Genomic DNA, 22,895 nt, shown 5'->3' on the forward strand with positions numbered 1-22,895 from the left:
CCCTTCTGCTGATTTTAACAGCCAAGGGGGTCTGTAGGGAAGGGGTTTTTCCAGCTATTTGGGGCCTAAGTTGCTCAGGGGTTTAAAGACAGGTATGAGTAGCTTGAACTGCGTGCAGAAATGAACTGGCAGCCATGATAAAGGTAAAGGGACCCCTGACCATTAGGTCCAGTCGTGGCCGACTCTGGGGTTGCGGCGCTCATCTCGCTTTATTGGCCGAGGGAGCCGGCGTACAGCTTCCAGGTCATGTGGCCAGCGTGACTAAGCCGCTTCTGGCGAATCAGAGCAGCACACGGAAACGCCGTTTACCTTCCCGCCAGAGCGGTACCTATTTATCTACTTGCACTTTGACGTGCTTTCGAACTGCTAGGTTGGCAGGAGCAGGGACCAAGCAACGGGAGCTCACCCTGTCGCGGGGATTCGAACCACCAACCCTCAGCAAGTCCTAGGCTCTGTGGTTTAACCCATAGCGCCACCCGCGTCCCGGCAGCCACGATAGCTGAATATATTTACCATTTGCAGAATTTTACAATATAAAATGGGAGGTTCAAGGCAGGCAGCCAAGTAGGAGAATGACTGCAAAGTGTTTGTGTGTGTGTGTGTGTTATCCCACGGGAGCAGAAATGTTGGTGGTCTTTTTTTCCTAAAAAGGTACATCTTTTCTAAAAAAAGGTACATCTGTGCACATCTTAGGTTTCAGAAAACTCTCCCCATCTCTTTCTGCAGCTCTACTCTCCAAAACCTGGACTCTCCAGCATGGAGACGAGTTTACCTGCTTTCAGGCAAGCCTCAAAACTCAGAAGGACTGTGAATCATCATTCCACCCCCCCCCCCCCGGAAATCCAAATCCCAGATTCCATGCAGAGTTTAGCCTGTTGAAAGCAAGCCGGCTTAAGTCTGGGAAAGCAAGAAGCCATCTCCCACAGTATATAATGTTTTGGAGGCGCGTACCTGGAATATCTGGATGCCTCGAGTGGTAATCCCTAGGGTGAGGGAGGCCTCGATTTCCTTCTTGTCCTGCGAGAAAGAAATGATAATGACTCTTTTTGCCCTTTTACAAAGCCCTCACCTCGCACACACAATTCGAACGGCTGTTTTACTTGGGAAAAGGAGGGTTCAGACATGGAGAAAAAAAGAGGGCCCCCTGATTCTTCAGAGCAAGGTTGTGTGTGGATTAACACAGCATCCTTCCCCAACCCAGATGTTTCAGACTACAACTCCCATCAGCACCAGCTAGCACAAGGGCTACACCTCGCTGGCTTCCCTCACAATCCCGTTCCAAATTCTAGCTATCACTGGTTACTTATAAAGCCCTGAAGGCTCTGGGGCTGTAAATCCTCAAAGACGCACATCTCTACTACCCAGCCGTGCTCGCTGGGGGTGATGGGAATTGTAGTTCAAAACATCTGTAAGGCATCAGGTTAGCCAAGGGTGCCCTCTAGTGTCCAGTGCCAGATTGGTCTGGGAGATGTTTGCTTGCTGCTAGCGCCCCAGCTTTTCACAGAAACACAGAACTGCAGGGTTGGAAGGAACCCCTAATCCTCTAGAATGACCCCCTGCGATTTTGCAACACCCCCCGCTCTGAAATGCAGCTGTCCTCCAGAAGAGAGGGCTAAAGCCTGGTGGCCAGGCTGAATAATGGCCTCCGTCATCAGACCTTGCAACTTATCTTTACAGCTGATTCTGAAGAGTGTCGTTGCAAACACACACCGTTGCAGTTTCTCAACGAGCCATGTGAAAACGCAGCACTAAATTTTCCGGAGGTTATTCTTCTTCTTATTACAGTGGTACTTCTGGTTGCGAATGGGATCCGTTCCGGAGCCCCATTCGCAACATGAGGGGAACGCAACCCGCGTCTGCGCGTGTCGAGATTCACTGCTTCTGCGCATGCTCGCGACGTCATTTTGAGCGTCTGCGCATACGCGAGCAGTGAAACCTGGAAGTAACCCTTTCCGGTACTTCCGGGTTACTGCGGGACACAACCTGAAAAGACGTAACCTGAACCGAACGTAACAAGAGGTATGACTGTATTATTATTATTATTATTATTATTATTATTATTATTATTATTATTATTATTATTATTTATATACCACCCTATACCTGGTGGTCTCAGGGTGGTTCACAGAAAAGATCACAACATATAAAATCAAAATAAAAACAACAACCCAATTAACACCCCCCCGAAAAGAGCCACATTTTAAAAGAGTATAGGATGTCAAACAGATCAACCAAAGGCCTGGTTAAAAAGGAACATTTTTGCCTGGCACCTAATGGTGTGTAATGAAGGCGCCAGGCAAACTTCCCTGGGGAGAGCATCCTACAGATGGGGAGCCACTGCAAAGAAGGCACCGTTCTCGTGTTGCCACCCTCCGGACCTCTTGAGGAGGAGGCACACAAAGGGGGACCTCAGAAGACGATCTCAAGGTCAGGTAGATTCATATGGAAAGAGGCGGTCCTGGAGGTATTGCAGTCCTGAGCCGTTTAAGGCTTTATAGGTCAAAACCTATTGTTTTGGGGCCAGGAGGGGGAGGGAGAATAATGACCAGGGACACAAATTTTTTTCGCCTTCCCAAATGGAAGACACAAACTGATCAGCGGCTCTTGCCTTGCCTAAGGTGAGCCAGTGTGGTGTAGTGGTTAAGAGCGGTAGTCTCGTAATCTGGGGAACCAGGTTCGATTCCCCGCTCCTCCACCTGCAGCTGCTGGGTGACCTTGGGCCAGTCACACTTCTTTGAAGTCTCTCAGCCCCACTCACCTCACAGAGTGTTTGTTGTGGGGGAGGAAGGGAAAGGAGAACACAAAATGAGAGCCAGTGTGGTGTAGTGGTTAAGAGCGGTGGACTCGTAATCTGGGGAACTGGGTTCGCATCTCCGCTCCTCCACATGCAGCTGCTGGGTGACCTTGGGCCAGTCACACTTCTCTGAAGTCTCTCAGCCTCACTCACCTCACAGAGTGTTTGTTGTGGGGGAGGAAGGGAAAGGAGAATGTTAGCCGCTTTGAGACTCCTTAAAGGGAGTGAAAGGCAGGATATCAAATCCAAACTCTTCTTCTTCTAACTGGACCCGTTTGATTCTGCCTCCCCCGTACCTTATACAATCTATAGTAATGCACAGCCACGTCATCGAGGCGGACAGCTTCCTTGATGTACTTCAGATGGGCCTCAGAGGCTGTCAGGGCACACTGGTCCTTGTGCATGATGGGAATGTGCTTCAGGATGTAGTCCTTCCCTCTCTTTGCCACCACCTGCCGAGAGAGAGAAGGGGCGCTGGGTGTTAATTGCACCTGGCTGGGAATCTCAGGTTTGCTAGGCGAAATAACAGTGGACCAGAGACGACTTCACACAGCCTTCCCAAATCCCAGTGGCCTCCAGATGCTTCCAACTGGAGCAAGCCTGCAAGTTATGTGGGGGTTACGTTCTGGGGATGCCACCTAAAGCCAAAACAGCATGCACTCAAAACACATGGCAAGTGGGACTGACTGCCAAAGTCATTCCCCCCAGAACCTTCACCCTTTCCATATATTTTTTCCTGCTACATGCGTCAAGCTAAACTGAAATACTTTATTGTCATACTTTATTGTCACTTCTACAACTTGTATACAGTGAGATTACACGAGCACCCCCCCACTCAGCTCTCTTAGTCTTAATTCCCCTCATTTACTGACGCACACCAACCAAACCCAAAAGTCGGTTGCCCTGTTGTTATCTTTTCATTTAGCGGCCTAACAGCCCACAGATAGAAGCTGTTCTTTACCCTGTTGGTATGACTAATCATGCTTCTATATCTTCTGCCCGAGGGCAGGAGATCAAGAAAGTGTCTGCCAGGGTGTGAATCATCCCTGAGAATTTTCCTCACTCTCCTGAGGCAACCTTCTTCCGCTATTTCATCCAGCGGATTCACGGGACAGCCCATAATATCTTGTGCTGTATTCACCACCCTCTGTAAACACTTCCTATCAGTTGATGTCAAACCAGCGTACCACACCGTGATGCAGTAGGAAAGGACACTTTCTATTGTGAACCGGTAGAAGGAGATCATCAGGTGTTGATTGACATCGTTCTTCCACAATACTCTGAAGAGATGGAGTCTCTGTTGGGCTTTCTTAGCCACCTGGGTTGTATTGATCTTCCAAGTAAGGTCTTCACTGAGATAAATGCGCACAGGTTAAATCCGTGCACTTACAGGCTTACTGTATGACCCCAGCCAATGCCTCTGATAGGCAGGAATTATGGGAGTTGTAGTTCGGCACCACCCAGAGGGCCGCAAGTCCTCAACTACCCGTCTTAGGGAGGACCTCTTCCCAGAGGTTCTTCTCCTTTCCTTTAAAAGAGCAGCTGAAGTCTTCTCCAGCATACCTCCCTTTTTCTAAAGTCACAAATACGAGCGTCTATGGTGCTGGAGGAGACTCTTGAGAGTCCCATGGACTGCAAACCTATCGATTTCTTAAGGAAATCAGCCCTGAGTGCTCACTGGAAGGACAGATCCTGAAGCTGAGGCTCCAAGACTTTGGCCACCTCATGAGAAGAGAAGACTCCCTGGAAAAGACCCTGATGTTGGGAAAGATGGAGGGCACAAGGAGAAGGGGACAACAGAGGACGAGATGGTGGGACAGTGTTCTCGAAGCTACCAGCATGAGTTTGAGCAAGCTGCGGGAGGCAGTGGAAGACAGGAGGGCCTGGCGTGCTCTGGTCCAGGGGGTCATGAAGAGTCGGACACGACTAAACAACTAAACAACAACAACAACAACAACAACATAGCAAGGCTTTCAGCGTGTAAATAAATGTTTGCAATTCTCAACAGCATTACTTTGGGGGAAGCAAGCGGCTTTATTTATTTATCGCGCAGTTTCGGCTGGTTAAAACTGCACAAGTTAAATGCACGCAAGGTTTTTTTCCCCAGTGTGGAAAGAGCTTATCTGCCTTGCTTGCCGTGCAAAGCCCTCTCGGCATGCCGGCTCTGGAAGAATGGGCACGGTCACACGAGATCTCACAAGAGCATCCCAGAGATGGTGCGCTGAGCAAGCTGTACCAGGTGAGCAAGGCAGAGAGCAAAAGGATGGCTTTGAAGATCTCTTCCTTGCTTTTGGGCAAGGCACACTCAGCACGCCAGCTCCAGAAGGGCAAGTATCCTTGTGAAGGGACAGTTCAAGTATGTGAGGGGCTCCCTGGTCCTGAATGGGGCAACTGCCCCTGAAGGACCAGGTGCGCAGCCTGGGAGTCATTTTGGACTCACAGCTGTCCATGGAGGCACAGGTTAATTCTGTGTCCAGGGCAGCTGTCTACCAGCTCCATCTGGTATGCAGGATGAGACCCTCCCTGCCCGCGGACCGTCTCGCCAGAGTGGTGCATGCTCTAGTTATCTCCCACTTGGACTACTGCAACATGCTCTACGTGGGGCTACCTTTGAAGGTGACCCGGAAACTGCAATTAATCCAGAATGCGGCAGCTAGACTGGTGACTGGGAGTGGCCGCCGGGACCACATAACACCAGTCCTGAGAGATCTGCATTGGCTCCCAGTACGTTTCCGAGCACAATTCAAAGTGTTGGTGCTGACCTTTAAAGCCCTAAATGACCTCGGTCCAGTATACCTGAAGGAGCGTCTCCACCCCCATCATTCTGCCCGGACACTGAGGTCCAGAGCCGAGGGCCTTCTGGCGGTTCCCTCATTGCCAGACGTGAGGTTACAGGGAACCAGACAGAGGGCCTTCTCGGTAGTGGCACCCGCCATGTGGAACACCCTCCCTTCAGATGTGAAGGAAATAAGCAGCTATCTTCTTTTTAAAAGACATCTAAAGGCAGCCTGTTTAGGGAAGTTTTTAATATTTAGTGCTGTATTGTTTTAAACACTTGATTGGAAGCTGTCCAGAGTGGCTGGGGAAACTCATCCAGATGGGCGGGGTATAAATAATGAAGAATTATTATTATTATTATTATTATTATTATTATTATTATTATTATTATTATTATTATTATTATTATTATGTGCCTTTTTGTGTACATGTGGGACCCCTGGAACCAAACCCCCATGTAAGATGCCATTTTACTGTACTGCCTTTCATTCAGGGGCTGGGGAATGACAAGGCTGTTTATGCAACCCACAGCATGCATTACCTAAAATGCAGAATTTGGATTCGGGGCTATGTGCGTGCAACAGATCACTTCCATGTTTATATCCCTCCTGTTCTTTGCAGAGTGAAGGTAGAGAGGGTGCTTTTTTGCCAAGAGGCATTTTAGACTCTGGAATGTGTTTTCATTTCAGAACACCCGTCTCATCCCAGCGGTTGTGTCTGCTATCTGAAGTCTGAGCTGTTGCTCCCGCCCCCCCTTAATGCAGAGGAGATGCTAAACACTCCTGGGGAAGAAGTGCTTAAAATGGAAATAGTGAGTCAACCTTGCTGCAAGCGTGTAATCCTCTTAGCCGACACGTTTGCAGTGAGGGCTGGCTTGGGAGTCGGATGAACTTGAAGCCTGAGACGGGTCGGTCAAACACACCAAGCCGCTCTTTTGCCTTGCGCCAATAGCCACAGGAAGGCCTCAACAGGCATGACATGGTCGCTGCCAGCTTACTCGCACAACGCTGCAATCGTGTAGGTAAATCCCGCGAAAGTTGCAGATCTGCGGTGTTTTTCTGGTGTGGCATAGAATCATAGAGTTGGAAGGGTCCCATAGCTGCCAACGTTTCCTTTTTTTAATTCCCTTATTCCAAATAGGGTTCCTCGCAAGTTAAGGGAAAAGTTGACAGCCCAAGGGCCATCTAGTCCAACCCCCTGCCAGGAGAGCCAGCTTGGCACCGCAACCATGGGTGCCTGGGGCCACGGGTGTGCATGGCCCTGGCACTGAAATTTGTGGGTGCCCGGCCCCATTCATGGGGAATTTTGTGGGTGCCCGGGCACCCGGGGAGCTGGCAGCTAGGCCTCCTTTAATGCGGGAATTTCAGCTAAAGCATCCATGACAGATGACCCCCCCCCAACCTCTGCTTAAAAACCTCCAAGGAAGGGGAGTCCACAACCTCCCGGAGGAGTCCGTTCCACTGTCGAACAGCTCTTACTGTCAGAAAGTTCTTCCTGATGTTTAGCTGGAATTGCCTTTCTTGCAACGTGAAGCCATGGGTTCGAGTCTAGGACCCTCGTACCTACGGGACCGCCTCTCCCAGTATGCCCCGCGGAGGACCTTAAGGTCCATAAATAGCAACACCCTAGAGGTCCCGGGCCCTAAGGAAGTCAGATTAGCCTCAACCAGAGCCAGGGCCTTTTCAACGCTGGCCCCGGCCTGGAGGAACACTCTGTCTCATGAGACCAGGGCCCTGCAGGATCTGATTTCTTTCCGCAGGGCCTGTAAGACAGAGTTGTTCTGCCTGGCCTTTGGCTTGGAATCAACTTGATCCCCTTCCCCTCTTTCCTTTTTCCTTTCTCCTTCTGTGATGGAACTCCCATTTGGGGACTTCCCTGGCTTTTTTCTGGCCCACGTAGGACCAGTCTGGATAGTTGGCCTTGGTGAAGATTTGACGTTTTCATCCCCAAAAAAGTTTTTGATTTGAGTTTCTACTGAAATGAGGCTGCATTTTAATGTCGTATTTTAATCTTGTTTTTAAGTTGTATTTCAATCAATTGTTTTTATACCTGGTGTTAGCCGCCCTGAGCCTGGTCTTGGCTGGGGAGGGCGGGATATAAATAAAATTTATTATTATTATTATTATTATTATTATTATTATTATTATTATTATTATTAATTATTATTAAATGCAGGTTGGGAATGCAAACCACTGACGGACCCACGGTCTGGCTGGGTATGAGGCAGCTTCCCATGTCCCTAGGAAGTTTGGAGGCCAGGGCAGGAAGGGGCACAGCGCCAGAGACAGAATTTGCAAGCAGAAGGTTGCAGGTTCAATCATAGAATTGTAGAGCTGGAAGGGACCCCTGAGGGTCATCTAGACCAACCCCTGAAATGCAGGAACCTCCGTGAACAGAGAGCCACCCAATCCTCAATGGCACCCTCAGGCAGGGTTGGGGAGAGCCTCCTGCCTGAAATCCTGTTGAGCTGCTGCCAGCCAGTGTGGGCAGCACTGAACTAGATGGACCAAGTTTCTCGGGCAGGTTCCTATGTTCAGGCATCCAGTCGCAAGTACTGCTATGGCTCCACCTCAGAGCCTGGCCGCTGCGGACGGAGCCGGCGAAAAACAAAACACCAAAACCAACAGGCGTATTGGCCATAGCTGACAACCGTCCCTTATTTGGCGGGAAAGTCCCTTATCCCAGCGCCATGTCCCGCTGCTGTCCCTTATTGATGATGTCCCTTAAATTTCCCGGGTTTCAAAGGAAGCAGCTCCTCTCCCTCCCTCCCTGCCAGCCAGGGAGGAGGGAGGCTCCAACTGTGTTTCTTGGCTGCGTTGCTCACCCAATAAGGAGTCTAAGAACGACTGGGGGGTGGAACTTGCATGCCTTGGGCCAATCAAATCGGCCGCATTGCCTGGGGACTCGCCTTTGCTCAGCGCTTCCCAGCGGAGAGGTGACGGTGGTTTCCCTTGCTGCATCCCCTTTGCCGGGTTGCTGCGCTGTGGGAACCACCGCTTAAGGCTTTGTTTGGCTGCTGGCTGGGCTTTCTGCCTTTGGCTCGGAGGGACTCAGAAGTTGAACATACCTGTGCCCAGAAAATCCCTTATTTTGGCTGCTGATCCCTTGTTTTCGAGGCTGCTGGTCCCTTATTTTCAAATCTGTAAGTTGACAGCTATGGTAATGGCGCTCTCCTCCGAGGGGAAAGGCAAAACAGACAGCGCCGCCAGATTTCTGCAAAAGGCAGCTCGATCCCAGCCAAGCTGGAAAGCCCCACGACCACCCTCAGAATATTTTCCGGCTGACAGATACACCCGCCCACAAACTCCTCGTGCCGTCTGGAACGGCTCGGAGGACGGGTGGCCTTCAGAGCTATGGCAACACAGCTTGTGTTTAGGCACCGGGAAGAGAGATGAAGGGGATTGAGGGGGAGAGAGAGAGCGAGCCTGGGCTCAAAGGAAGAGGGTGCTCCTACCCAGGCAGGGAAGTAGGCTTCGGGTTCAAAGTATTTCCCGTAGTGCTTGTTCCTTTTGAAGTTGCCCAGGTCGGCTTGCAGGGCGAAGGCTGCCAGCAGGAAATAGGCCTCCTCGCGAAGCAGGCTCTGCGAGCGGAGGACTTGCTTCCTCAGGTGCCAGTAATAATAGTAGCGGGCGGTTCGGTCGCTGGAAGGAGAGGGAGAGAAAGGAAGAGGGATGTAAACGAAGAACGGCAGGGGAGAGACGAACAGGCAGAAGTCATGGATGTGTTTTGCTGGGGTTGGTTGCTTCTTCCTTGTAAACTTTTCATTATTATAATTTTTTTATTAGTATTTTCCACACAACAACACGAAAAATATCGAAAAATAACAATACACAAAACACAAAAAACGACTTCAAAAAAGCAAAAAAAAAGACAAATCCATATCTTACAAGTTAATAATATAAACATCAAAAAGAGAAAGAAACATTGACTTCCACCAATCCCACAGCACCTCCTTTACCTCTCATTGTGTCTTCCTGTTTTCCTTATCATCTCTATCCTAGCATCCAGATATAAATCTTTCTTATCCTTTCACTTCACAAGGTTATTCCAGATTTCTGTCCTCGAACCTTGGCTTTTAAGGTATTCATTTAGACACTCCCATTCCTTCTTCCTTGTAAACTGTGCAATGGTCTGAAATTCGATCCAGCTCACTTTTAAACTGACCTTATTCGCACTTTGTGAAACAATATGGAAACCAAAGCCAGGCTATCCTTTCGGGAATTTGCTCGCATCTGAATTTTGTCGTGCTTTTCTCCAGCCACGAAATGTGTACTAAATTGCATAGACTCTGGTAAAGTGCGCATTCCAGGTGCGTTTAGCAGTGAAAATGATGTACAGAACGCATTCAATTAGTTTGCACGTGAACTTTTCTTTTAAAAGTGGAAACTGATGTGGAAGTGTGAGGACCTGAACTTGAAACTGGAAAAAACGAGGAATTGAAAGAAACCGAAATTGACGGATTCATCCCTCTGTAGTGACTGTAGATCATTATTTTTTATTGTTAATTAATTTATGTACCGTTTAATGCCAAAACAGGGTCCTAAGTGGTTTGCAAAATATAGAAACTAGTTACACAAATATTAAAATGTAAGAATCCACCATTAAAACAATGAAACAATCCCATTAAATGGAACACTTCTCCAACTGAGAGCAATAACTTGTGAAGTATGTACAAATGCACAGAAGTAATTCTCTTCCTGCTGCCCCCCTTTGCCTCCAAAATGGCCCTGTGCCAGTGTGTTGGTCAAAGCGAGGGGCGATAGCTCCATCAGTTAAGCAGAAAGCCATACGCTGACAGAGCAATCTCCTTAGAACTACACTGAATGACAGTAGTAATATATATATTAAAAAATGTCATATTATCACACTATCATTATTAATTTTAAGCTAGTTTAGGCCCAGTGTAGGGATGCGGGTGGTGCTGTGGTCTAAGCCACTGAGCCTAGGGCTTGCCAATTGGAAGGTCGGTGGTTTGACTCCCCGCAACAGGGTGAGCTCCCGTTGCTCGGTCCCTGCTCCTGCCCACCTAGCAGTTCGAAAGCACACCAGTGCAAGTAGATAAATAGGTACTACTTCAGCGGAAAGGTAAACGGCGTTTCCGTGCGCTGCTCTGGTTCGCCAGAAGCGGCTTAGTCATGCTGGCCACATGACCCGAAAAACTATCTGCGGACAAACGTTGGCTCCTTTGGCCAGTAAAGCGAGATGAGTGCCGCAACCCCAGAGTCGTTCACAACTGGACTTAACTGTCAGGGGTACTTTTACCTTTACCTTTTAGGCCCAGGGTAGTATCGTAGTTGGCTGCAAAAATATCAAGAAATTAACTCACCAACAATGAGAGATCCAAAGTGTTGACACGGTTTTGATAACATGCTAAGAAATTGACATGCAACTAATTTATCAATAAGAACTCAAATTGAGCAGCTTTCCCAAGAAATAAATTGTGGGCCACCATAAGGCCCACTTTTCCTTCCATGTGGCTCTTTGCCAACAAGGCTTTCGGCAACAATTTTCCTCTGCTCCCCCCCACCTCGCAAAAGCCCCCTTCCCCTTTACCTGATCAGCCGGCCGTTTTCCACGTAATACTGGACTCGGAAGTGAATGATCATGGGGGGGCCAAACTGGTCTATACCCTGCAACCAAAGGCAAAAATAAGGGATCAGCCTTCTGCTTGAGGCAGGGAGGGAAAAGGACACCCCCTCCAGAAGACATCTTCTCCCTCACCCCCTAAGGGAGTCAGTGTGGTGTAGTGGTTAAGAGCGGTAGTCTCATAATCTGGTGAACCAGGTTCGCTTCCCCGCTCCTCCACATGCAGCTGCTGGGTGACCTTGGGCCAGTCACACTTCTCTGAAGTCTCTCAGCCCCACTCACCTCACAGAGTGTTTGTTGTGGGGGAGGAAGGGAAAGGAGATTGTGAGCCGCTTTGAGACTCCTTAGGGTAGTGATAAAGCGGGATATCAAATACAAACTCCTCCTCTTCTTCTCTAAGAATACTGAGCCCCAGCAGGAGCAGCATGTTAATGCTGGGATGCATTTGGCAAAGGAGCAATTGTCACCTCGGCAGCAATGGGAGACCCAAAGGTCCTGGGGCGATCTGGCTTTTTGCAAAAACGGTTTGCACCCCCAGCTACACTGGGAGGGTATAACCTGAGCTTCAGATCTGCCGGTAACCCGAGCTTCAGGTTCAGTCTTGATCTGTGTGCCCTTTTTGTTATCTGCTACCAGAAAACCAGACCCGACCTATTGCTGCTTTGACACGAAACCCATCTGTCTGGAGGAGGAGACGGCAGCTGGATGCGGCCGCGCTGTCTTTCGGGGCCAAGGTCAACTCTCAGAGGTCCTTAAAGGCAATTTTCTGAGATGCCGGCAATTTGTCTCAGGGGCAGGCTGGAGTTTCAACACCAAGCCGGCCTCGCCAGCTGAGGCTACGGGATGCTATATGTTTCCAAAGAGCCGGGCTTTGAACGCCTAAGCGGCTCAGAGCTCCCAGCCGTCCTTTCTTAGAGAGGGGAAGAAGATACTTTCTGTGTTGACTGTCATCTGGTTGTTTTAAAGCAGGCCTGGCTAAACTTGGCCCTCCAGATGTTTTGGGACTACAACTCCCATCATCCCTAGCTAACACGACTAGTGGTCAGGGATGATGGGATTTGTAGTCCCCAGGCATCTGTATGGCCAAGTTTGGCCATGCCTGTTTAAAGCTCTGCAAACTGGCTTCAGATAATTTAAGCTTCTAATTACAACTTCTTTGCTCTGGGAAAAGGTGCCTTTGTTCCAGGATGTCAGAGAGCTCTCAAAGGTTGCTGAAATGAAGCCGCCGGTTCTTCCTGCTTAAATCTGGTGAGGATAAGGTGAAACAGGGGTTCTGGTGGCCAGCTCACGCTACGGCAAAGTAAGAACAAGCAAGACGAGCTCGCAGGATCAGGCCAATGTCCCATTTGGGCCAGCCCAGACGCGCCTATTGGGAAACCGGCGAGCAGGATCTGAGTGCAAAAGCATCATTCTCCCCTTCCTGCAGTTTCCGGCAACTGGGGTTCAGAAGCGAGGTGAAACCAGAGTCCTTACCTTACTGGCTTCTTTCTTCCACTCTTTCGGACAGTACTTGCAGAGCTTTTGGGACAGCTCCATATAGACGTGCTCGTTGTCTGTGCCGTGGGAAGAAATGGGAAGCTGAGATTAGACAGCGGGCCTGTTGCAAGGACTCTCCCGACGTTCCTCTAAAAAGCGGGGACAATTCGGCACTCGCAGCCAAAAAGAACCACAGTATTGCAGTTCACAAAGGCAGCATTTTAGCAGTTTCTGCTGGGGGGGGGGAACAGATTCCCCAATGAGCTGCTCTTTGTGGTACTTGCTTTCAAAATGTATTTTATAGTCGACTTTTGCAGTATATCTTTGCCCAGTGTTATTTTTAATATTTTAAAATAAAAATAGAGTTAATAAAAATATTTTAAAACAAAGATAAACACGCTTAGCTGCAAAAGATTAATTTTTTTTACATGTTTACTTTTTCCTGATAGGAAACAACATGGGAAAAGGCACAGGGACAATTAGATGCCTTTGCCCACGAGAGGCGCTGCAAAACGCCTCATCCCTTTTAAGCGATACCCCAACGTCAAACTTCCTGTGCTTTTGATTTGATGCTGGTACGCTGAATGCAGTACAATGCTAACCAATCTCCTCTCATGGCCAGAGATTCCCTTCTTCCTCTTCCCCTCTTGTGCAACTAACTCTCTCTCCTTTCCACTTTAGGAATCAGCCACGGTTTAGGGCAGGGGTCAGCAAACTTTTTCAGCAGGGGGCCAGTCCACTGTTCCTCAGACCTTGTGGGGGGCTGGACTATATTTTGAAAAAAATATATGAATGAATTCCTATAACCTACAAATAACTCAGAGGTGCATTTTACCGTATATTTCGCTCTATAGGACGCACCGGACCATAGGACGTACCTTGTTTTAGAGGGGGAGAACAAGAAAAAAAAATTCTCCCCCTCTCTGCTCAGCGCCCCTTCAATGAAGCGGCAGGAGAAACGGAGCCCCTTCCATTTCTCCTCCCGCTTGGCTGAAGGGGCGCTGCGCAGCTCTCCCTCTCTGCTGAAGCCAGGAGAGTCTTGCTCTCCCGGCTTCAGCGAAAGGAACCTGAAGCCTGCGTAGCGCAGCGGGAACTCGCGCTGCGCTCCGAAGGCTTCAGGTGGCTACCCCTGAAGCCTGGAGAGCGAGAGGGGTCAGTGCGCACCGACCCCTCTCACTCTCCGGGCTTCAGCGAAAGCAACGCGAAGCCTCCAGAGCACGGAGGGAGCGCTCCCTCTGCGCCTCGGAGGCTTTGCATTGCTATCGCTGAAGCCAAGGAGCCTGCATTCGCTCCATAGGACGCACACAGATTTCCCCTTCATTTTTGGAGAGGAAAAAGTGCATCCTATAGAGCGAAAAATACGGTAAATAAAATCACATGTTCTACTCATGTAAAAACACCAGGCAGGCCCCACAAATAACCCAGAGATGCATTTTAAATAAAAGGACACTTTCTACTCATGTAAAAACATGCTGATTCCCGGACCATCTGCAGGCCGGATTTAGAAGGCGATTGGGCCGGATCCAGCCCCCAGGCCTTACTTTGCCTACCCATGGTTTAGGGTTCCAACTGCACTCAGGTGATAACTGTGGTTTGCCGACTCCCAACCATTATGGGCTGCAACTCCCATCACCCCCAGGCAGCATGGCCAATGGCCAGGGATGATGGGAACTGTAGTCCAACAAAGATCTGGAGGGCCACCCTTTCCCCGTTCCTGAACTACAGGATTAGCCAGAAACCAGCTTCTAACGATAGCTATGGACCGTGGCTCGAGGTAACTACGGTTAGCAAATGCGGTGATTCAGATCTACAGCCGCACCACATCCGAGAAAGTGTGTTCTCCTTCATGGAGAGCACATGTTGCGGTGGAGGCCGCTAGGACACTCCAAAGTTGTGGGGCGGGCTAATTGACCGTTGGACACTGATTCGATTGGGCTTCCCTTGTCGTTGGGAAGAGGTTAATGTTGCCATTTGTTGATTGACAGCCAGAAATGCTAAAACTCCTTGTGCGCGGCTAGGGCTTCCTCTTTTCGCCCGTGCATCGGATTGCCCGTCCCCCCCTCCCTAGAATTAGGGTTGTTCGCATGACCTTGCTATGCCTGTCATGGGGTCGTCTGCTCTTAGGGCAGGGGCCCGGTAGGAATTTTGTCCATCTGGCTGATTGGCTGGGGCCATTTGGTTTTTGCCTACTGCGTAGCACATTGTCACCACTTGTAAGGTTGCGGTTAGGCATTGGTTTATGGTTTGGTTGGTTGAGGGGCATGGATTGGCTGTGCCTGGCCCTGCTGCAAGGGAATTCCGTTAAAGGAATCGGGGGCTAACTATTGCTTGTCCACCCTGTCAAGGGGGCTCGGGCCACTGCAAGAGCTCCTGGCTGCATTTGAGGTGGGCTGAGGGCAGGTTCCCTGCTCCGTCGCTACCCCCAGGTGTATTCCCCTTTTCTGACTTCCGCAGGCGTGCGGAATGTCAGACTGTCCCCCACGGTGGGGGCAGCTAGTCGCAACCAATGCCTAAGCAACCACTCACATGATTGTATTTTAATAAAGTTGTGGCCAAAATTATGCCAGAAACCTTAAACAAAAATATTGGTGTGATGTGTGAGTTATTGGGGTGGCCCTGGGGACACGCAACATCCTTTACTGAGAGGCGCTTCCGCACATCGGCTGCGGCGGCAGAAATGTTGTGCCGAGTGCTCACTGAGCGAGGGAGCAGCAGCGGTCTAGCTGAAGGTCACTGAGCAGCAGGGCAGAAGTGCGGAGAGTGGAAGGAAGCCAAACCCTTCTCTTGGGACTTACTCTGAATGACGCTGAGTCCGAAGAGGTGACAGTCCTTCAGCCGCAGGAGGTCACACACCTGGACCAGTAACTCATGGCACAATATTTTGACCTACAAGGGGGAGAGGGTGGTGGAGGAAAAGGGAGTTATTTTGGGGAGCGACTTCTGCAGGGATGATATAGAAAGACCCATTTATTTATTTCAGGATTTATAAGATGTCCAGCCTTTGCAGAACACCCAGGCAGCAAACAGCAAAGAACACAAGACATAATGCAGCATGTAAAAGCAGTTTTATAATTGTAAGACGCATGGGTTCAACTGAGCTTTCAGAATAAGAATAATACATTTTTATTTATACCCCACCCTCCCCGGCCAGAGCCGGGCCCAGGGTGGCTAACACCAGTAAAATTACAATAAAAACATAATAGGGAAGGGGGAAAAACACAATTTAAAATACAGGTTAAAAATGCAATTTAAAATGCAGCCTCATTTTAATAGTAGCCCGTACATCAAAACCATAAGGGGAGGGAAACATAAGGGTCAGACTGAGTCCAAACCGAAGGCCAGGCGGAACAGCTCTGTCTTGCAGGCCCTGCGGAAAGATGTCAAGTCCGGCAGGGCCCTAGTCTCTTGTGACAGAGCGTTCCACCAAGTCGGGGCCAGTGCTGAAAAGGCCCTGGCCCTAGTTGAGACCAATCTAACCACCTTGCGACTTGGGACCTCCAAGGTGTTGCCATTTGTGGACCTTAAGGTCCTCTGCAGGGCATACCAGGAGAGGCAGTCCCATAGGTACGAGGGTCCTAGGCCGCATAGGGCTTGAAAGGTCAAAGCCAGCACCTTAAACCTGACCCTGTACTCCACCGGGAGCCAGAGCAGTTGGTAAAGCACTGGATGAATGCGATCCCGCGGCAAGGACCCCGTAAGGAGCCTCGCCGCGGCATTCTGCACCCGCTGGAGTTTCTGGGTCAGCTTCAAAGGAGTCATGCAGAGCGAGTTACAATAATTAAGCCTGGAGGTGACCGTCACATGGATCACTGTGGCCAAATCAGGGCTTTGCATGGGCACAGAGGGAGGAACTTGCAAGATTCCCAGACTATCCCTGAACCTTTATCTCTATGCTAACTCCTCCCTCTCCCTCCTTGTTGTTTAGGTGTTGGCTACACCTTTGGTTGCATCCTGTTTATAACTTCTTCCTCGCGGTTCTCTCTCGGAGGCGAGGGGTCAGCCAGATGGATAAGGTATAAATAATAATTAAAACATTTATTTTTATTTTTACTATCCACTGAAAGAACCAAGGGGCTAAGGGAGCTGGGCATGTTTAGCCTGGAGAAGAGGAGGTTAAGGGGTGATATGATAGCCATGTTCAAATATATAAAAGGATGTCACACAGAGGAGGGAGAAAGGTTGTTTTCTGCTGCTCCAGAGAAGCGGACACGGAGCAATGGCTCCAAACTACAAGAAAGAAGATTCCACCTAAACATTAGGAAGAACTTCCTGACAGTAAGAGCTGTTCGACAGTGGAATTTGCTGCCAAGGAGTGTGGTGGAGTCTCCTTCTTTGGAGGTCTTTAAGCAGAGGCTTGACAACCATATGTCAGGAGTGCTCTGATGGTGTTTCCTGCTTGGCAGGGGGTTGGACTCGATGGCCCTTGTGGTCTCTTCCAACTCTATGATTCTATGAATTACGGCTGACTTGCTCTTCTCTAGGCTTCTTAGTTAGATGAGAACAAGAAACCTTTTCTATCCGCAAGTTAAGTAGTAAGAATTCCCATCATCCCCCAGCAGCGTGGCCAAGGGTGAGGGGTGATGGGAGTTGTAGTACAACAACATCTGGAGGTTCCTGATCCCTGGGTCCATTGCCAAGTGGAGTGTTAATCATGAAATTAACAGCAGCTACCCAGGATTTTGGGCAGGGTTTCTGGAGATGACGGGAATTGAACCAGGAAACGTTTGCACGCTGAGCACAGCTCCAAGGGCTCAGAGCCAGAGGATTGGTGGACAGAGGGAGAAGCCTGTTTTGTGGGGACAGGGGGTAGGCAGGTATGGATGACTCCCTGGTCCTGAACGGGGTAGCTGTGCCCCTGAAGTACCAGGTGCACAGCCTGGGAGTCATTTTGGACTCACAGCTGTCCATGGAGGCACAGGTCAACTCTGTGTCTACCGGCTCCATCTGGTACGCAGGCTGAGACCCTCCCTGCCCGCAGACTGTTTTGCCAGAGTGGTGCATGCTCCGGTTATCTCCCGCTTGGACTACTGCAATGCGCTCTACGTGGGGCTACCTTTGAAGGTGACCCAGAAACTACAAGTAATCCAGAATGCAGCAGCTAGACTGGTGACTGGAAGCAGCCGCCAAGACCACATAACACCAGTCTTGAAAGACCTACATTGGCTCCCAGTATGTTTCCGAGCACAATTCAAAGTGTTGGTGCTGACCTTTAAAGCCCTAAAGGGCCTCGGTCCAGTAGACCTGAAGGAGCGTCTCCACCCCCATCGTTCAGCCCGGACACTGAGGTCTAGCTCTGAGGGCCTTCTGGCGGTTCCCTCATTGCGAGAAGTGAGGTTACAGGGAACCAGGCAGAGGGCCTTCTCGGTGGTGGCCCCTGCCCTGTGGAACGCCCTCCCAACAGATGTCAAAGAGATAAACAACTACCTGACATTTAGAAGACATCTGAAGGCAGCCCTGTTCAGGGAAGTTTTTAATGTGTGACATTTTAATGTATTTTTAATCTTTGTTGGAAGCTGCCTAGAGCAGCTGGGGAAACTCAGCCAGATGGGCGGGGTACAAATAAAAAAATATTATTATTATTATTAACCATGGTTAAGGGAAATGTCGCAGAGCTACACAGAGCCACAACGCCATTCTCAATTCCAAAGCCATCAAAAACAAGAACGAAAATAATGATTCCACACTAGAACAACTAGAATCTCAAATATCGTTTCCAGGCAGTTAACTGCAAAGGGGGGAAACTGCAAGATCCATCGGACCCAAGAGGGCTTCCATTTTGCTTAACCCATTGCGATTTCAACAGCTCTGTTTGGAAGCTTGAAGCATGGTAGGTGGAAAGCCGTTCCAAATGTCTAGAGAGACCGTTATTTGCTCACGGTTGTCAGGCCTCGGCTTCTCCCCGTTTTGCGGCAATTACGGAGACGGTGTGCAAATAAAGCTTGCAGATCCGCTACAAAAAATATTCTAATTTCTAGCACGGCTCTGGATGGTTTGAGGGCCCCTTCGCTTCGCCAAGAAGGCACCAAGCCAGAGACTTAATAATTGAAGAATTCAAAACAGCCGCATAAGCAACTCTCTAAAAATGTTGCATGTAAGACAAGAAGAAGGGGTGGAGAGGGAGAAATGGCCCTGTCAGAGAAACAAAGGGAAGGCAAAAGCTCTAAAGGATCATCGCTTGGGAACTTCTAAATAGGACATCAACCTGCCAGGGGAGAGAAATTTGGTAGAGAGGTGGGCATGCAATGCAGCGATCCTTTAAATTTAAAGGAAGTTCTAGTCACACAGCCAAGACAAAGAGCTTTTGGGTGAGCGGCAAGGATATAATGGGTGAAAATTGTAACTTTTCCTTCTTTTCAAGCATGAACAGCACAGGCCTCTCTGGGTCACAGCCAGTGCCGGATTTACGTATAAGCTAAACAAGCCATAGCTTAGAGCCCCACTTTCTTGGGGGCCCGCAAAAAATGTAAAAGGAAAAAAAAACCCTGGATGTACATTTCCAAAATATAAGATAAAGAACAAATAAAATAAAACCTACATACAGTGTTTTGTGTTGTGTAGGCTCCTATGATGTAAGTCATGGGCCCCGCCTGCTAGCCTGCTCCCTCAAACACCACTGGTTTGCTCCTTTCTATATATAGGGTGCCTACATTCCGCATGGACTGGTCGCATGGCAACATGTGCAAATGGCTTCAGATACCTATTAGGTCCTTAAATGATCATATAGCATATATTCAACACAAAAACAGTGACAATTTGTTGTTGACAAAGGACAGCTGGACATATAAAGGGCCCCATGACCTTCAGGAGCTTAGGGCCTCATCAAACCTAAATCCAGCCGTGGTCACAGGTCCAAACCCCATGAAAGAAAGGGCTGGAGCAAAACTGTTCTGGATAAAATTTAGAAGGCTGGCTATTGTGGAAGCCAGCCAGGAAAGGGTTGAGAGAGACAGGCCTTTTAAACTGTCAGCTCTTCATTTCGGCAGCCTAATAATTCAGGCTGGGGAAAGTCATTTTGTGTTGGGCTCCATGATCACTGCAGATGGTGACAGCAGTCATGAAATTAAAAGACGCCTGCTTCTGGGGAGAAAAGCAATGACAAACCTAGACAGCATCTTAAAAAGCAGAGACATCACCTTGCCAACAAAGGTCCGTATAGTAAAAGCTATGGTTTTCCCAGTAGTGATGTATGGAAGTGAGAGCTGGACCATAAAGAAGGCTGATCGCCGGAGAATGGATGCTTTTGAATTATGGTGCTGGAGGAGACTCTTGAGAGTCCCATGGACTGCAAGAAGATCAAACCTCTCCATTCTGAAGGAAATCAGCCCTGAGTGCTCACTGGAAGGACAGATCCTGAAGCTGAGGCTCCAAGACTTTGGCCACCTCATGAGAAGAGAAGACTCCCTGATGTTGGGAAAGATGGCGGGCACAAGGAGAAGGGGACGACAGAGGACGAGATGGTTGGACAGTGTTCTCGAAGCTACAAACGTGAGTTTGACCAAACTGCGGGAGGCAGTGGAAGACAGGAGGGCCTGGCGTGCTTTGGTCCAGGGGGTCACTAAGAGTTGGACACGACTAAACGACTCAACAACAACAACAGCAATTAAACTACCAAGAGTAAGAAACTCTTTGCTTGTCTACCGGCCAGCGATAGTCTAACATCTGTCGTCTATGGTCTCTAGGGTAGACTACTGCAATGTGTTATAGGTGGGGCTGCCTTCAAAGGCGGTTCGGAAACTGCAGCTGGTGGAGAATTCAGCGGCCAGATTGCTGAGTAACACCAGTTTTGGCACAGGTGTTCTGGCTGCTTCTGTGCCCAATACAAACAGCAGGTTTTTACCTAGAAAGCCTTATGCAGTTCAGGACCACAATATTTCAAGGACACCCTTGCCCCACTTGAACCAACCTGGACCCCATACTCTTCATCGGAGTCCCTTCCCCGTGCCCCCTTCTGAGGGAGGAACGGAAGGTGGCAACATGAGAAAGGGTCTTCTCAGTGGTGGCTCCCCATTTATGGACTGCTTGTCTCCAGGACAGCCAGGGGCGGGGTTTGGGTTTGTTCTTTTATGTACAGTGGTCCCTTGGTTCTCAAACGCCTTGGTAGTCAAACAACTTGGAACCCAAACACTGCAAACCCGGAAGTAAGTGTTCCGGTTTGCAAACTTTTTTCGGAAGCTGAACGTGCTCCATTTTGAGTGTTACACTTCCGATTTGAGTGTTGTGCTGCGGTCTGTCTGTTTATGCTATTCATTTGGCGTTTTTGTTTCTGTGGCTCTTTTTGTTTTGTTTTTGTGACTGTGTGGAACCCAGTTCAGCTACTGATTGATTGATTGATTGATTATGTTACTGCAGTACAGTGGTTACATACGCTTCAGGTTACATACGCTTCAGGTTACATACGCTTCAGGTTAGAGACTACGCTAACCCAGAAATAGTGCTTCAGCTTAAGAACTTTGCTTCAGGATGAGAACAGAAATCATGCTCCGGCGGCGCGGCAGCAGCAGGAGGCCCCATTAGCTAAAGTGGTGCTTCAGGTTAAGAACAGTTTCAGGTTAGGAACGGACCTCTGGAATGAATTAAGTACTTAAACCGAGGTACCACTGTACATGGTTTATTGCTTTCATTTTATGGATCAATGGTCTCGTAAGATAGTAAAATTCACGTTAAATTGCTGTTTTAGAGGTTGTTTTTAAAAGTCTGGAACGGATTAATCCATTTTGCATTCCTTTCTATGGAATAGGGCACCTTGGTTTTGGAACGCTTTGGTTTTGGAATGGACCTCCGGAACGGATTAAGTTTGAGAACCAAGGTACCACTGTACATGACTGTTATTTTAGGTTGATTTTATTCCTGCTTTTATATTTGTTTATCACCTTTGCTTTTATAAATTGCTTCGAGTTCAATTTTCTTTGGAGGTGGGGGGGAGATGACTAATGACGACAATGATTTTATTACCTGCCCTTCACCAGCATGTTACAGAGCAAGTCAAAATTCAGAATGAAAAGCAGTTAAAACAGATTGCAGCCCCAGGAATAGGGTGGGCCCTGCAAACACACCTAGCTTTCAAAGCCCAGGGTAACACTGCAAATTCCCCCCCTTCCCAGAGACCTGTCAGTATAGCCCACCTTGCTCTAGACAGTTGGACCGGGGGGGGTAATGCCCCCCCATGCACCAAGACAGTGCTTGAGCAAGGTCCACTTCGCCCAGGTCTCAGAAAGGGGGAGGGAAAATTTGGGGGGCACATACCGTATTTTTCGCTCTATAGGATGCACTTTCCCCCCTCCAAAAATGAAGGGGAAATGTGTGTGCGTCCTATGGAGTGAATGCAGGCTCCTTGGCTTCAGCGATAGCAACACAAAGCCTCCGAAGTGCAGAGGGAGAGCTCCCCCCGCGTTCCAGAGGTTTCGTGTTGCTTTCACTGAAGCTGCCTAAAGCCCCCGGAGCGCAGGGAACGCCCGCTGCGCTCCGGGGGCTTCAGGCAGCTATCCACAAGCCTTCGGAGCGCAGCAAGAGTTCCCGCCGCGCTCCAAAGGCTTGGGGATAGCTGCCTGAAGCCTGGAGAGCGAGAGGGGTCAGTGCACACCGATCCCTCTTGCTCTCCAGGCTTCGCTTCGCTGGAGAGGCGCTGCAGAGTTTTCCCTCTCTGCGAAGCGCCCCTTCAGTGAAGCGGGAGGAGAAATGGAAGGGGCTCCGTTTCTCTGCCGCTTCGCTGAAGGGAAGCTGAGCAGAGAGGGGGAGAATATTTTTTTTACTGTTCTCCCCCTCCTATGGTCTGCTGCGTCCTATAGAGCGAAGAATACGGTACTTGTGACAGGCCCCGAGGAACGGCAAGAAAGAGGCAGCCTTGAGACGGCTCACTCACGTTTATGAGACGTGAAATATAATGAAATGAAAAAGGTATTTAAATATACCTTCCTGAAGAAACCAGAGGCCTTTCTCCTGGGCATTGTCGGCCAATTGGTGCAAAAGAAAGACAGAACATTCTTTATGTATGCTACAACAGCAGCAAGAATACTTATTGCAAAGTACTGGAAGACGCAAGATTTACCCACACTGGAAGAATGGCAGATGAATGTGATGGACTACATGGAATTGGCAGAAATGACTGGCAAAATCCGAGACCAGGGAGAAGAAATGGTGGAGGAAGATTGGAGGAAATTTAAAGACTATCTGCAGAAATACTGTAAAATTAATGAATGTTAAAATGATGTTGGACTGAAAAGAAGTGGTTTTGGTAATAAGGTTAATAAGAATAGGTAAATAT

At 49.0% G+C, this 22,895-nt stretch overlaps 1 protein-coding gene and 1 long non-coding RNA gene across 4 annotated transcripts in view; both read right to left on the bottom strand.

Moving 5' to 3' along the window:
* Positions 1 to 22,895, bottom strand: part of LOC308587544 — a 187,879-nt gene that overhangs the window by 21,957 nt on the left and 143,027 nt on the right. The gene's annotated exons all lie outside the window — the stretch shown is intronic.
* Positions 1 to 22,895, bottom strand: part of FRMD6 (FERM domain containing 6) — a 148,869-nt gene that overhangs the window by 16,482 nt on the left and 109,492 nt on the right. For all 3 annotated transcript variants that reach the window (XM_081192581.1, XM_081192580.1, XM_081192582.1), the window contains 6 exons: positions 15,430 to 15,520; positions 12,632 to 12,711; positions 11,126 to 11,202; positions 9,027 to 9,213; positions 3,091 to 3,246; positions 952 to 1,017 (listed from right to left, as the gene is read on the bottom strand). In XM_081192581.1, the coding sequence (XP_081048707.1) occupies positions 952 to 1,017; positions 3,091 to 3,246; positions 9,027 to 9,213; positions 11,126 to 11,202; positions 12,632 to 12,711; positions 15,430 to 15,520 (657 nt within the window). The remainder of the gene's footprint in view (positions 1 to 951; positions 1,018 to 3,090; positions 3,247 to 9,026; positions 9,214 to 11,125; positions 11,203 to 12,631; positions 12,712 to 15,429; positions 15,521 to 22,895) is intronic.

Source organism: Podarcis bocagei (assembly GCF_964188305.1).
Source record: "Podarcis bocagei genome assembly, chromosome: 1".
Lineage (NCBI taxonomy): Eukaryota > Metazoa > Chordata > Lepidosauria > Squamata > Lacertidae > Podarcis > Podarcis bocagei.